Genomic DNA, 14,596 nt, shown 5'->3' on the forward strand with positions numbered 1-14,596 from the left:
ATTTAAGATCGTACAGAATTGCGGAACATTCTTGAATTCAGTCTTGATTTGGAAGCTGCTTTTCTGCAGTTCAAAAAAAATCACAAGAATGGTTTGCATGACGAAGGACCTTCAACCCATCTGATCTCATCTCCAGAATACCAACTCTAACATCCTCCAACCACAGCATGAAGCTACTTCATAAGCGAGTCCAGTGTTCTGCCCTCAACCAACCTTCCTGGCAAAATTAAATGTATAAAATCCCCTATTAGTCATCTTCTTTCAGGACTGGAGTGCCCTACCTTATCTAATTGTTGCTCATAGTTCAATCTTGTAACACTGGGGATCATTCTCATTGCTCTCCACCGCACTGAATCCAGGGCCTGGCAGCTCACCAATGTTACAATGACCAGAATTGTATAAAGTACTCTAGGTGCCACCTGACCTGAGCACTATATAGTTTGAGTGCGCTCTTAAAAAGAAAATATTTTTCCAATTAAGATTGAGTTTAAAAAATCATGAAATCATAAACATAGCAAAATACACTGACATCTAACCAACTGCAGAAATACGTTGTTTCCCATGGCCACTTTTACTATTAACATGATAGCTTATTTTACTGTGACGCATTTACCTCCCTCCTCTGGTCAGCCAGGAATGTCACAAACACTTTAATTATAGGATCAAGGAAACTTAAATTATACCCCAATCTATTTTAGTATTGCTTAGGAACAAGCACCGGAGTTGGCTCAGTGACCAATCTATAACTATTCTGAATTAGATTACATTACTTGGTGTCAAAAAATATAATAAAACATGAACAGGAAGCACAACTCCACATTGGGCTGGCCCAGAAAAGGCTGGAATTTTTAGAATACTTGAGAATAATGTTTGTGGTACTGTGCTCATTTTGAAACTCCAACCCTAGGATCCGAGTTTGAAATCTGACAGACAGACACAACTTTATCTTCTTGACTACCCAGGTCTTATCTGAAATACGTTTTCAATAGGTTTAGCTCCGTTCTTAAACGACACGAGTCCACCTCACATACAGTTCTGCGCTTCATTGGAAATCTCGCTCGGTCAAAATGAAAAACTTCACAATGCAGGTTCTTTACTGTGGTTGGGATAATAGAGAACTGATATAAAACTCATTGCATTTGAGGATGCTTGCATGCTCTCTATCATGTTGTCGAGACGTCTTAAAGTGCTTCACAGGATATATCGTGAAGTTGAGTGACTGTGTCGTTTGTGGGTAAATGCAGCAGTCAATTTGGACAGAGTAATGTCTCACAAACAGCCAAGGAGGGAGTGACCAATTTTATTTGGGGTGTTGTTATCCAGGACACGTAGTATGGAGGGAATGTTATTTGGCTATGCTGTACTACACTTCCTGGTAGGGCAGTTGCAGTTAAGGCTCCAAAAGTGTTACATTCTGCATGACTGACAGACATAAAGCGCTCTGGGATCCTTCCTCTCTTAAACACAAGTTGTTGTCATACGAATTTAAAATTCTAATTAATACTTTAAGCATTTAAAGCTTACAGGAAGTCATCTTTTGCAGATGATATAACAAAATGAATGTATGCACTTAAAGGTTTAAAAACATACAGTGCAATATTGATTTAAAACATTATTAATATTTTAATCAATGCTACTGGAAAAATAACATTATATTAGGGCTAGAAAAAAAAGCAAATTTTTAAGTGTCTGAATCTTCAAATGACACCCATACCAGATAGATGTGGGCATGTGGAGATGGTGCAATGTGAGATTGAAGCTAAAAAGAGCTAGACTGCAGCTGAAAAAAAACATACAGCATCAAAATCTAGGGAGAAGGGAGCTGGAGAAACTGCTGAATTCAAAGGCAAAATCTTTGCTTCAAACCCAATCCACAATAAACGCAAAACTCTCCTCAACATTAACGACTGGCGAATAAAGGGCAAAAAAAGGGATCAATTATCTTCCATGCACATGAAAAAGACAGCAAGAGACCGCATTATAGGAGCTAGTTCTCTAAGGTCAAGCTTCCTCCTGATATTAGCCCAGCGATGTATTTAAAATTTAATAATCCCTGCTACTTCAGAAGGAATTTCAGGCAACATTACACACAGCAGGTAATGAAAGTCAGCTCTTTAGCTTTCCCAGTGCTTGTGCACATTTAGAAGTTAACTAGTTTAAATTACCTTACCAGTTACTTCCTAACAAGTATCCCTGCTCTCACAAATATTCCACATGTTCATGAGGGATTTTTCTCTCCCCTACTCTCAAATATGTGTGCTAAAGAAGTAATAAACAGCAGGTGGTTTGTAAAAGCAGAAATAGAAATATATGGATCAAATATAAAAGTGGTATATTTGTTCCAAGTAAATATTAGGAGGACATCTCAAAGTGCTTCACAGGATTTACTGTAAAGTGTGGTGACTGTGTATTCTGTAGGCAACATGGTAGCCAATTTGCAGACCGCAATGTCCCACAAACAGCCATGAAGCGATTCTTTTATCAAGGGGATTGTTGGCCAGGACGCCAGGTGAAACTCCCTTCTCTCTTCAATTTGTGCCATGGAATCTTAAATGAACAGGCAGTCAGTTTAACATCTTATCCAGACAGCCCTTCCACCAACACAGCGCTCGCTCCCTCAAAATTGCTCTGGAATGTCAGCCTAGATAGTGAGTTCAAAATCCCAACACAGGGCTTGATCCCACAATCTTCTGACTCAGAGATGAAAGTGCTAACAACTGAGCCAGGCTGACGCTTGTAAAGACACTGTGTAAACACACAGATGTAAATATATAGTGGGAAGTGCCATACGCAGCTAGAGACCTCAGGACAAATTTATCATATCAGAATCTACACGCGGAATAATAACAAAATGACAAAAACTGGCACCACAGGCCGTCAACGGCAGCAGATGCTCTGCTCTGCATTAATGGGCATGGCTGGAAAGTGAAAACTAGCACATTAACAATATGCCAGCTTCGTCAAATACAATCTTATTATTTCCGTTCCCTCCGTTCCTCTGGCTCCGGTCTGCTCCACATCCCCCGCCCCAACCGCCCTACCATCGGTGGCCGGGCCTTCAGCCTCTCAGCCCCGAGGCTCTGGAACTCCATCCCCCAGTGCCTTCGCCGCCTCCTCCCTTTCCTCCTTCAAGGCCGGTCTCAAGACCTTTCTCTTCGACCGTGCCTTCAGCTCCCCTCTCGACTCTCTACCCCCTCCTCGCTCCCTCCTTTCCCTCCCCTCACCCTGACCATTTCCCCCCTGCTCGGGTCCTGACCCAACGCCTTGGGACGGCCTCCCGACGTGAAAGGCGCTCAATAAATGGAATCTTGTTGTTGTTGTTGTTCATTTTTTGGGGGAAATTTAACAAGATGCAGGAGAGGTGAATGGGAGAGGTATAGGAGAGGGGAATAGTAGGGTCGGAAGCTCACATGGAGTATAAACACCTATACAGGCTAGTTAGATTAAATGGCCTCTTTCCGTGCTGTATCACGCTATGTAACTCTACGTAAATTAGACTTCACTGTCAACTGGAGTCTAGAGTTAGTGGATTTCCTATTATTAGCATGGAAACCAAAGTATGTTCTGGAGCAGTGTGTGCCAAAGCAAAAATAACTTGTACTTACAAAGCACCTTCCACACAGAAAACATATCTGGAAGTGTTTGAGATGCACCACAAACTGTTACATTCTGGTGAGTACTGGCCAGTGCTATCTGAAAGAGGCTCTTTTGACACATGATATATTGTCATCCTCTTTATAGCATTCCTTGACCTCTGTATAATTCCTATTGCTTTACTGCACTGGATTCATACCTTAGTCTATCTCTCTCTCTACTAATCATACAAATGACATTTTTGCAAACTATTTCCTCGTCAGATGGCTACAATGTTGAATGCGGTCTTTGTGCTGAGAAACAGCACGAAGGCCGATAAAAGTTTGAGCGTCAGGTTGAAACCGAACATAGCTGAAATGATGTTAATTCAACATTAATTATTTTCTCCCGCTGTATGTTTCAAATGATCTGCCATGGATAGTCTGACAGATTAATTACTTTAAATAATGAAGTGTGTCATAAAGCTAACTGTAAACCCAAACCAATGTCATGCTGCATCAATGTCAGCTGAGAAACTACTGGAAAGGACATAAGCATTTCAAAACCAGACACTGATTCGGCAATAGTTAATGCAAACCCCCAGACAAATCTGACATGAATATCTCTGAATTAAATTAGTCAAAACCCAACCCTAGAAATGCACCCAATGCAAAATTAATACATAACATTTCACCTATAAATACAGTCATTATATAATAATCCTTGCATTTGATATAGCACTTTTATCACCTCGTCGAGATGTCGCAAAGTGCTTCTCAGAATATACTGTAAAATGGATTGACTGTATTTTGTGGGTGAAAGGTGGCAGTCAATTGCACACAGCAATGTCCCACAAACAGTTGTAGAATGATTGACCAAATTATTATTATTTTTGTGGGATTACTACCCCCGGTAAACAATCCACCAATTGACTAACAAACAAATTCCTATTTATTGCTAGGTAAACATTGTATGTTATTGCACTGCACCGAAACACTGCAAAGTGCTTTGAGACGTTCTTGATACTTTGAAACTATTTTATATGCAAGAATTATTATTATTAAGAATAAGCAATGTAAAGAAAAAAATAAACACATTGTCCCACAGTAAGAATAGAATTGTTTCAAATCTTAGCTGCTTTTTGTTTACGATACATAAATTTAACTGTATTTAATTGAAGAACATAAGCATTGCTGTCCAGGAGTATGTGACTAAACTGATAGCTCCACAAAAAACACACGGATGCTAATGACAAAGTCATGGCTGATGGAGATGTTTCTTTGCACTGTCTGATGATGCCATCTGTAACTAATAAAACAAGCTCAGCTGCACAGCTGGCTGCTGTTATTAAAGTCCCAGCATGAGGTAATGGCACAACACTCATCAACTCTGTCTACTCAAGGACAAAAATGTTATGGTAAGAAAGCCACCAACCATTTATCTGCACACAGTTTTCAAGGAAAGACAGACACAAATGTTCATAGAATCATACAGGACAGAAGGAGGCCATTCGGCCCATCGTGTCTGTGTCGGCTCTTTGAAAAGAACTTCCAAATCAACCCCACTCCCCCGCTCTCTCCCCATAGCCCTGGAAAACTTGTCCTCCCCAAATGTTGTAGCCACTAATAATAATCCCTGCATTGGATATAGTACCTTTCACACCAGAACAACATCTCAAAGCACTTCACAGGATTTTACTACAAAGTGTAGTGACTGGCTATGTGCAGGTAAATGCAGTAGCCAATTTCCATATATAACGTTCCACAAACAGCCATGAAGTAAAGCACCACTAGCAATTTAAGCCACATACATTTTTTTCATGATTACCACATAGTAACTGAAGATACAGTGGATGTATCATACAAAGAGCTTTTATGTTTAACACAGGATAGGGTGGGGGCACCACACATACATACTGTTCAATACAGTTTAGAATTTGCTGAATAGTATTAGATCTCTAAACTGGACTAGAGCACAGGACTCCCAGCTTTTAATCATTCACCAAAAATGCTCCCATGTAGCTTTACACACTCTCCTGTGTGCTGATAAAAACAAACCTAAGGAAAGTATGAGCATATTGCAATTGGACCATTTGATCTCATCCTTCTGAATACCCAGCCAGGGTCTTCCCATGACAACAATGAACTGTTTCTTAAACCAGTCCAGTGTCCTGGCCTCCCCCAGCTTTCCTGGTAAACTGTTCCAGCTGTTGATATCCTAAAATCACTCACTGCCTGAGTTCTTCCAGGAAGAATTGGCCAAATGACCCAGATACTGGAGGGCAACTTGCAAAAAATAAAGCATTTGTCAAAACGTATGATTTCCAATTCCGTTAAAAATATTAGTTTCTTGTGTTGAAATCCAAAACCCAGGTAATCTAAAACACCTGACGGGTCGTCATGTTCCAAAGGGGGAGTTAATGCGATTCTTCTATGGAGGATAATGCAGCTGTTTATCAGTAATCTAAAACCTACACGTTTAATCCATGCATTTGATATGGTGCCTTTCACTCAAAGCGATCCACAGGATATACTGTAAAGTGTCATGACTGTAGTTTGTAGATGAATACCTAAAAAAACATTCTTGACAGTGAAATACGTTAGGTGTCAGCCTGGTTCAGTTGGTAGCACTCTCGTTTCTGAGTTGGAAAGCTGTGGGTTCAAGCTCCATGTCAAGATTTTGAATTTACAGTCTTGGTTAACACTCCAAATCAGTACTGAGGCTGTGCTGAATTATTTGAGGTGCTGTCCTTCGGATGTTAAACTGAGGTCCCATCTGCCTGTTCAGATAGATAGATGCTAAAGATCCCATGGCACTACTTGATAAGGGAAGGGCATTTCCCCCAGTGTCTTGGCCAACAATGCCCCAGTTAAAATTGGACATTAACTTCATGGTGGTTTGTGGAACATCGTTGGGAGCAAATAGGCTGCTATGTTTGCATTCAAATAGAAAGTCACTGCACTTTACAGTAAATGCTGTGAATCACTTTGAAATGTTTTGATATGATAAGGCACTACAACAAATGCAAGGATTATCATTATAATTCTTCTACTTCCCCAAATTGAACCATTTCTCTTTTCAAAATAATGAACACTGCATTGCAGTCTGCCTCCAAACCATGGTTGCTAGAAGCCTTTGCCAAGTAACCAAAGCCCTGTGTATTTCAGACTCGGATCAGAAGTGGCCATTGCAAACAGCACAAACTGTGGAGTGTTTATCTCTGAGGACAGTTAACAGAAGCCAGGTAGGGAAGTGAAACATCTGTAGTAAAGTGTGGAGTACTGCCTTCCAGCCAACCACTGCACAATGATCGAAAAGAAAGGCCCTAACAGAAATCAATTTGTTTCAAATGAACTGTGGAGGATCCTAAGAGCTGAGACAAGTAGCCACAAAAATACTGTAACAGAAGGCCTGACAATTCTTTGCGTTTTTTGTAGAAAAGGAAGTTAATGCATTTTAAGTTTGATGGAGGGGTGTATTTTCGGATGATCACTTAAGGATAAGCCCACCTTAGTATATTCTTTTAAGTCTTTTCCACAGACGTCATTTAACAAATTTAGCTGCATTTTAAGGGGGAGAAATGTGTGCCCTGTTAGGAAGTAGACCACATTTGTTGTATTTGAAAAATTTTGTGTTCATGTAAAACTAAAAGATGCCAATTGTTTAGATCAAATATTTTTTGTCTGAGACTCCTTCCCTGCTGCAACACACGCAATGACTCAGTTTAAGCTTTTAATGTTCAGTAAAACATACGTCTGCTTTGTAACATAGCCTCCAACTGTACATCAACAATGTTTCATCATTAAAATCATCAACAGAAACCCTATTTTAAGCCTCCAACCTTTTTTATACAGATTCAATTATGGCACATCTACTCCACAGTGCATTGAGTCAACCAAGATGAAACAGCACAGATAATTACCATGATTTGGTAAAACAGCACAATTGTGCACAACCCTGAGATTTGAGTTTTAAATTTACATCCGCAACTCCAAAGCGCTTTAACAGTAACACAGACACCTTGATAGCACAATTGACAGGGCTTGGAAAGAAAGGAGTTGCTTTGTTAACAAGATCCCCGTTCAGAAAATCAAAACGTTTTATCCGACTGCCTTTTGCACGGCTCAGTCACAATCGACACTCCCACATAATTAACAAGCAAAACAATATTTGCTGGCTGATTGTTGCACGCGCTATTCGCAATGGCAAAGCATCAATAGGCACTGGATTTGAGGAAGGAGAAAAAGTCTGAGTACATTATTTGCAACCAGTTATGTTCTTCCCTTTTACGTTTTATTAAAAAAATCTTTAATACACTTGTGCTAAATTGGATGGAATTGAATGGACAGTCCGTTCCTTACCTGTCGTGCTACTCTTCTGGCTTCCCAGTAAGGCTTGGAATCATCGACAGCTTTTCCTAGCTTCTTAACAAGCTCCTCAAGTTTAACAGTGGCTTCAACTAAAACGGTTCGAAATTTCTGACGAGCGTCCTGTGGAACAGAATCGATCAGGGTTATTAACCAAAAATCTTGCATCAAACACAACACGGCTAACATACAGTTCCAGTAGCTTCACAACCCCATTAAATCCCTTGAAACACTTAACTGACCCAACCAAGTAATTGATTGTCATTAAAGAATGCTCCATTGCTTTTGTCAGTCAGGTTTACACAGGGATGCTCTCAATTCCTCTAGAATACCGCTGAGTTTTGTAGAATAGAATAGAATTAGAATACCGCTACCATTTTGTGTCGAGACTCATGTTGCAATTTGGGGTTTGTACCTGTTATACTGAGGTCAACACCGACCCCTCTATTCCAATGCTGGTTTCAGTAGAAGTAGAACAGCCACTTTGAAATGCAATTGAGCTTCTGTGCAGCATTGGATACTGGATTTGCAATACTACAAATGTAAGTTCAGCAGACATTCCTAACTTAGCACAGGTACGTGTTTACTATCTGAAAGCATGATCAAAAGGATAGGTCTTAAAGCACGTCTTGAAGGCCCGAAGGGGATGAGGCGGGTCTGGAGATTGCTGCAGAATGGGTGAAAGCTCACCCACCAATGGTGGGAGGATTGGGCAGGGGACTTGAAGCAGACCTGTGTTTGCTGAGCAAAGGGAGGCCTGGGTAGCAGGGTCGCAGAAAGTGGGACAAGGTTGTGGAAGGTTTGGAAAGTGGTGAATTAAGCCTTTCAGAGAGGACATATCTGTGCAATGGTGAAGCAGTTAATACCACCACTATTGCAATTTCAAGTCCTGTAAATCTCTGAAGGCCAGTCATGCCGTCAGATTGAAAATTTGATTGTAAGAGTCAAAAAGGAAAAAGCTGCAAACTAAGACAGACTAAATCTAAGTAATCACATTCTGCTAGAATATGCTTCCATGGGGAAAAAATGGGATTCAATTTAGTGAAGTGCAGAGATATGTTCTGGTGAGTGCGGACCCAGGGGGAATGAGCTCCATGTCTGCTGCAATCAAAGCTCCAATTTCCAATATAATCTGCATGAATAGTAATTCAGCCCCATGGTTCAGGCATCAGCCAGTGGAGGTGAACTTTATGTGATGAAAGGTTACGGTTGAAATGTTAACCTATTTTTCTATCAGAAGCTAATCAATTTGCTGTGGATTTCCAGCATTCAGTGGGTTAACTTTCTTCCCGTGTAACCCGGTAAAATCACTTGAAATTGATTTTAGTCCACTGATTCTCGCTCCCTGCCGCAGGGTGAAGTTATAACAAGATGTACCCAAATGTTTTGTGTTAAGTTGCCTCGGAAAGCATACAGGGTAACCGACAATCTTCACTTATCCTCTCCTGTATGTGCTATTCATTGATCTCAGAATACAGCACCAGGTCTCAGTGAAACCTGGACATGAGAGAAAGGATTTACTGCTGATCTAGACATCACATCAAATGAATGAGTGGAAGGGTCAAATTCAACTCAAGTAAACTCCACTTTTATTATCAAAGTAACTCTAGTCACTGCCACAAAATGCCTCACGCTCTTAACCTTAAGATTTTTGACTTAATATTCAAGATTGTCCAGAATTTTGAAACATTCTTGAGTTCAGCTTTTATCTGAAAGCTGATTTACACAGCTTATACAAAGCACATCACAGTGGCATTATCACAGTGCTTAAAAAAACTGGAAAACTGGCTGTTAAATTAAGGAGCAATTTAAAGTATTTTCCCCCAAATTCTGCATAATCCTAGATTTTAAGAATATTGTCCATAGCAACCATAAACTGAGACCATGATGGATTTCAGCCCTCTGCAGGGGTTCAGCGCTCAGAAATCCTCATGATCAAAGCCTTTGTGTCACAGCAATTCCTAACCAAGGATCATACGACAACAGCAGCACATGAACAAGGATTAAAATTCCACCACAAAACTGTCAGAAATATTTAATGGAGTTAATCAGTGAGTATGAGAAGCTAAATGGGCTACAGTAAATATACTCAGAGCAATACTTTCAGATATGCCAAGCCAGTATAATAAGAGGTTAAGAATCTGTAAAGAGCAATTTTAGGATAGGCAGGAGGAAAGCAATTGTTCACAAAGAGGATGATTAAGAACTGGGACAAGTTACAAGAAAGGGTGGTAGAGGCCAATTCACTGGACTCGGAGCTTAAATAGAATGGGAGGATTGTGAGGTTAATTTTCTGAATGGGTGAAATCAAATGGGTCTTCTCCACCTTAATCTCTCTTGTGTTGTGCTTCTTCAACCAGAATGACTTATTGTCCATCGTGAATGTTTTCAAAGTGAACTAAATTGGAATGTCCCAGCGCTGTGGACGTCCTCCTAACGTGAAAGGCGCTATACAAATGCAATCTGTTGTAATTTGTTGTTGTAAATGGCAACGGGGGTTGAAAATGTTCTATTCTTTGTAACATTGTGATCTTCATTGGCTAATATTTGGCCTTGAGTGACTTTTGAGTTGAAATAGCAGCTCCTGACGGTAACTGGAAGATCATCAGGTGGTCATTGTGAATTTTGTTCTGACTCGGTCTACTTTCAGAGCAGAGATCCTGACCCAGTTCTGGTTAACATGAGGAATTGCTATCAGTAATTCAGCAGCACTATGAACAAATTTTGGTCCTGAATGGGCATTTTCAACCCCACTTATGCCTAATAAATGAGCATTGCAAACAGAGAATAGACTGAAAAAAAATCGGTCAACTGCTTTTGAATCATATCATAGCTTTGAGTGTCCAAAGATGAGTGTCGCCATCAGCACCTCAAAGTCGAACAATTATAAAGCAACAAAATTGTGATCAGCCTTTTATCTTATTTCTAACCATGAATTTTAATCTGTCAGAATTTATATTGAATGACATTGAGGTGACCCAGTTAAGTGGCAGCATGGATAATCCGAGTCAAGGATAGGACTCAGCAAGAAACAAGGACTAAGGAGAAAAATCATTCCGATTCATAAATGTCCAATTGATTGGTTGGTCTGAACATCACAACATCAACAACAACAAATCATGTTTGTAATGTGCCTTTCATGTCAGGAGGACGTCCCAAGGCGCTAGACAGTCAGGGATTTGGACCCGAGCTGGGGTTGGGATCAGGAGGGGTGGAGGGCAGGGAGGGTAGGGGTAGGAGGGTGACCGAAGGCACAGTCAAAGACGAGTGTCTTTAGACGTGCCTTGAAGGAGACAAGGGAGGGAATGAGGTGAAAGGACTGTGGGATGGAGTTCCAAAGGGTGGGGACAGAGAGGCTGAAGGCCCGACTGCCGATGATGGGGTAGGCCATGGCAGGGATGTGGAGCAGGCCGGAGTCTGCTGGGCGGAGGGAGCAGATAGGTTAATATCGCATTAGCAGGTCACTGAGGTAGCAAGGAGCAAGGCCGTGGAGGGCTTTGAAGGCATGGACAAGAATTCTGAACTCTATTCTCTGGGGGATGGGAAGCCAGTAGAGCCAGACGATGGTGGGGGTGATAGGGTCACGGAGCCTGATACGGGAGAGGACACGAGCTACAGAGTTCTGGATGATGTGGAGGGAGAGGTTGTGAAAGGAAAGGAGGGAGAAGAAGTCAGCAGAGATAGAGCCTCCCAACATGAAAGACGCTATACAAATGTCATTTGTTGTTGCTGTACACACTGAATCCTGGGCACTGACTGTCTGTTTCACAGTCTGATTGTACACACCGGGTCCCAGTCACTGACTTGCTTTTTCAAATGTAAAGAAAACAATCTTTACCTCTAGTTCAGTTTCCCATCGATTAATATCATCTGTGGACTGATTCAGCTTTTCCAGCTCACCCTAAAATACAAATAGGAAATGTATCACAAACTGAAAACAGACAATCAAATCGCTTCAAAGAATCAAAATATCAATAGGCGACATTTTCAGGAAACACTTTAAACACTCTGCCAAAAGTCCACCCACATTGCTGAGATTCCTCTCCGCTTAATGTTTAACCCAAAAATGCAAACTTAAATAAACAAATGAGTGAAATTTGCTTTCGCAGCAGCCATAATGAACAGTAAAACAAAAGCAGTTTGTCTCCTGGATTTTTTTAGAAAAATCAATACCATTTATTTTGTTGAATTGCCATTGAACAGCTGAATCCCTCCATTAAACAACTGCCTTATCATAACTCCTGGACATTGATATTTAATTGTTGTCCTAGGATTTAGATGTGCTGCTGGAGGTGCCGTCTTTTGGATGAAACATTAAACTGAGGACCGAATTGCCTGTTGAGATAGAAATTAACGATCTCATAGAACTATTCCAAAAGAGTTAGGGTGGGAGGTTCTCACATTGTCCTGGCCATCAATCTCCCAGATAAAATTGATCATTCACTTCATAGTTGTTTATGGGACGTTATTGTGTGCAAATTGCCTGCCACGTTCACCTATAAACATTCACAGCCACTATACTTTACATTGAATCCTGTGAAGCACTTTGAGACATCCTCCCAACATGAAAGGCACTATATAAAATGCAAGTATTACTATTAATACTGATACCATTAATAGATACAATAAAACTCTGATCAATTTGTGTTTTGTGTGATATCCAAATACTAGCAGTGATTGTTTATCTCCAGAATAAAACTGTTCCCCAGTGAAGGGCGCTGTGTAAATGCAAGTTGTTGTTGTTATCTGCAATGGGATCAATCCCAATTAGTGCACATCATCAGCTCTTTACTGGACAGTAGAAGACACTGTGGCAGTATGGTACCTACCAACGCCAATGAGCAGCATATTATCTATTTTGCAATATTGGTTCAATGCAACTGAGCTGTCTCTCTAGGCTACGGGAGTTGCATAGCAGGTCAAACATTTCTGGGCTGGGAAAAGAAGCCATTTCCTGTCCATTCGGGTCCCGACCCAACTGTCCAGTGCTTTGGGACGTCCTCCCGACGTGAAAGGCGCTCTATAAGTGCAATCTTGTTGTTGTTGTTGTTGTAGGTGACAGAATAGAGAACTGGTTCATCCTCAATTACTAGGTTTATCCTCAATTACTAGGATCAGCGAGTGTCTCAACTGCATGAGCTGGACAATGGATTGGTTTTAGTTTCAAGGGAAGGGTTCACGAGCCTTTTTACTGGTGAACGCTTTGCACAACTCTGGCATGGATAATTGACAAATAAAAGAAACCATGTTCAGATTAGGATCTTCACTTCAGTTTAGACCACAAGTGTGGACAAGAACCCACATTATCATCCATTCTCTGAAAGAGGAACTTTCAGATCACAAGTCAGAGGCTGCAACCAATAAAGCAAGTCTGCTCTTCCGTTCCTTTCACAATCAATCAGTTTATTGAAGTGTGCGATACACCCCAGTTCTCACAACACCTCCACTTACAGTTTTTGAGAAAAATACTTCAGTTAAAATACTGGGGTTTAATTGATGTATTTCTTAATGAGATTCCTTTGTAAAAATTCGAAGCCATGCAAACATGTCTCCTTTCTACAACCAGAACAGCAAGTTAGCCTCTAGGTTTACCATAAAAATGATCCAAATGTAAAACTCCAATAATACCCAACATTAATTACATTACATATAATTTCAAATTGCTGGAACACTTCAAATATATCAACTTGATCCACTGTTCAACTTTCTGTGCTGATAGGAAAATGTCTTGGCAAATATAATGATCCTTGTAATCCTTGCATTTGATATACCGCCTTATCACATCATTGAGACATCTCAAAGTGCTTCACAGAACATACTAGAGTGAATTAACAGTATACTTTGTGGGCGAAATACGTGGATTGAGTGACCACATTTTTTTTAAAGGGATTATTACCACCAGAAAGCCATTCACTTATCGACTAACAACCAGGTTCTTACTTACTACTATGTAAACAGAAGTGTGTGGAGTAAGGAAACTTGCCTAAGTTTAAACAAAATGCAAAATACTGCAGATGCTGGAAATCTGAAACAAAACAGAAGTCGCTGGGAAAACTCAGCAGGTCAGGCAGCATCTACGGAGAAAGGAAAGTGAGCCAACATTTCGGGTCCGCAACCCTTGATGAAGGGTCCTGGACCCGAAACACTGACTCACTTTCCATTCTCCATAGATGCTGCCTGACCTGCTGAGTGTTCCCAGCAACTTCTGTTTTTGTTGCCTAAGGTTTTGCCTTGCCAAGGAGTCGAACCCGGATCCTCTCGCTTGCAACAACAACTTGCATTTATATAGCGCCCTTCACGCAGGGTAGCATCCAGATCGTTCGACAGTGGCAGAGCACAGGACGCTGAGCTGGGGTGGGGGGAGGTGACCGCAGGCATGGTCGCGACCTGAAGATGGGGAAGGAAGTGACAAGGTGGAGGCATAGAGGAAGAGTGTTTCAGACTTTCGGGGCGCAGTGGTTGAAAGCTCAGCCACCAATGGAGGGCATGAGAGACATGCAGAAGGCCGGAGTTAGTCAAGCGAAGGCAGCTGGCTGTGCGTTTTCAGGTACGTTGGAGAGGTAGGGGGTGCCAGGACATGATGGAGTTTGAAAATGAGTGCGATGATCTTGAAATCGATCTGTTCGGTGATAGGGAGCCAGTGGAGCCTGGCTAGA

At 41.1% G+C, this 14,596-nt stretch overlaps 1 protein-coding gene across 3 annotated transcripts in view; it reads right to left on the minus strand.

Annotated features, from left to right (window-relative positions):
• Window positions 1-14,596, minus strand: part of sh3bp5b (SH3-domain binding protein 5b (BTK-associated)) — a 47,023-nt gene that overhangs the window by 17,047 nt on the left and 15,380 nt on the right. For all 3 annotated transcript variants that reach the window (XM_007889673.2, XM_007889671.2, XM_007889670.2), the window contains 2 exons: window positions 11,779-11,841; window positions 7,935-8,063 (listed from right to left, as the gene is read on the minus strand). In XM_007889673.2, the coding sequence (XP_007887864.1) occupies window positions 7,935-8,063; window positions 11,779-11,841 (192 nt within the window). The remainder of the gene's footprint in view (window positions 1-7,934; window positions 8,064-11,778; window positions 11,842-14,596) is intronic.

Source organism: Callorhinchus milii, unplaced genomic scaffold, assembly GCF_018977255.1.
Source record: "Callorhinchus milii isolate IMCB2004 unplaced genomic scaffold, IMCB_Cmil_1.0 Scaffold2, whole genome shotgun sequence".
Taxonomy (NCBI): Eukaryota; Metazoa; Chordata; class Chondrichthyes; order Chimaeriformes; family Callorhinchidae; genus Callorhinchus; species Callorhinchus milii.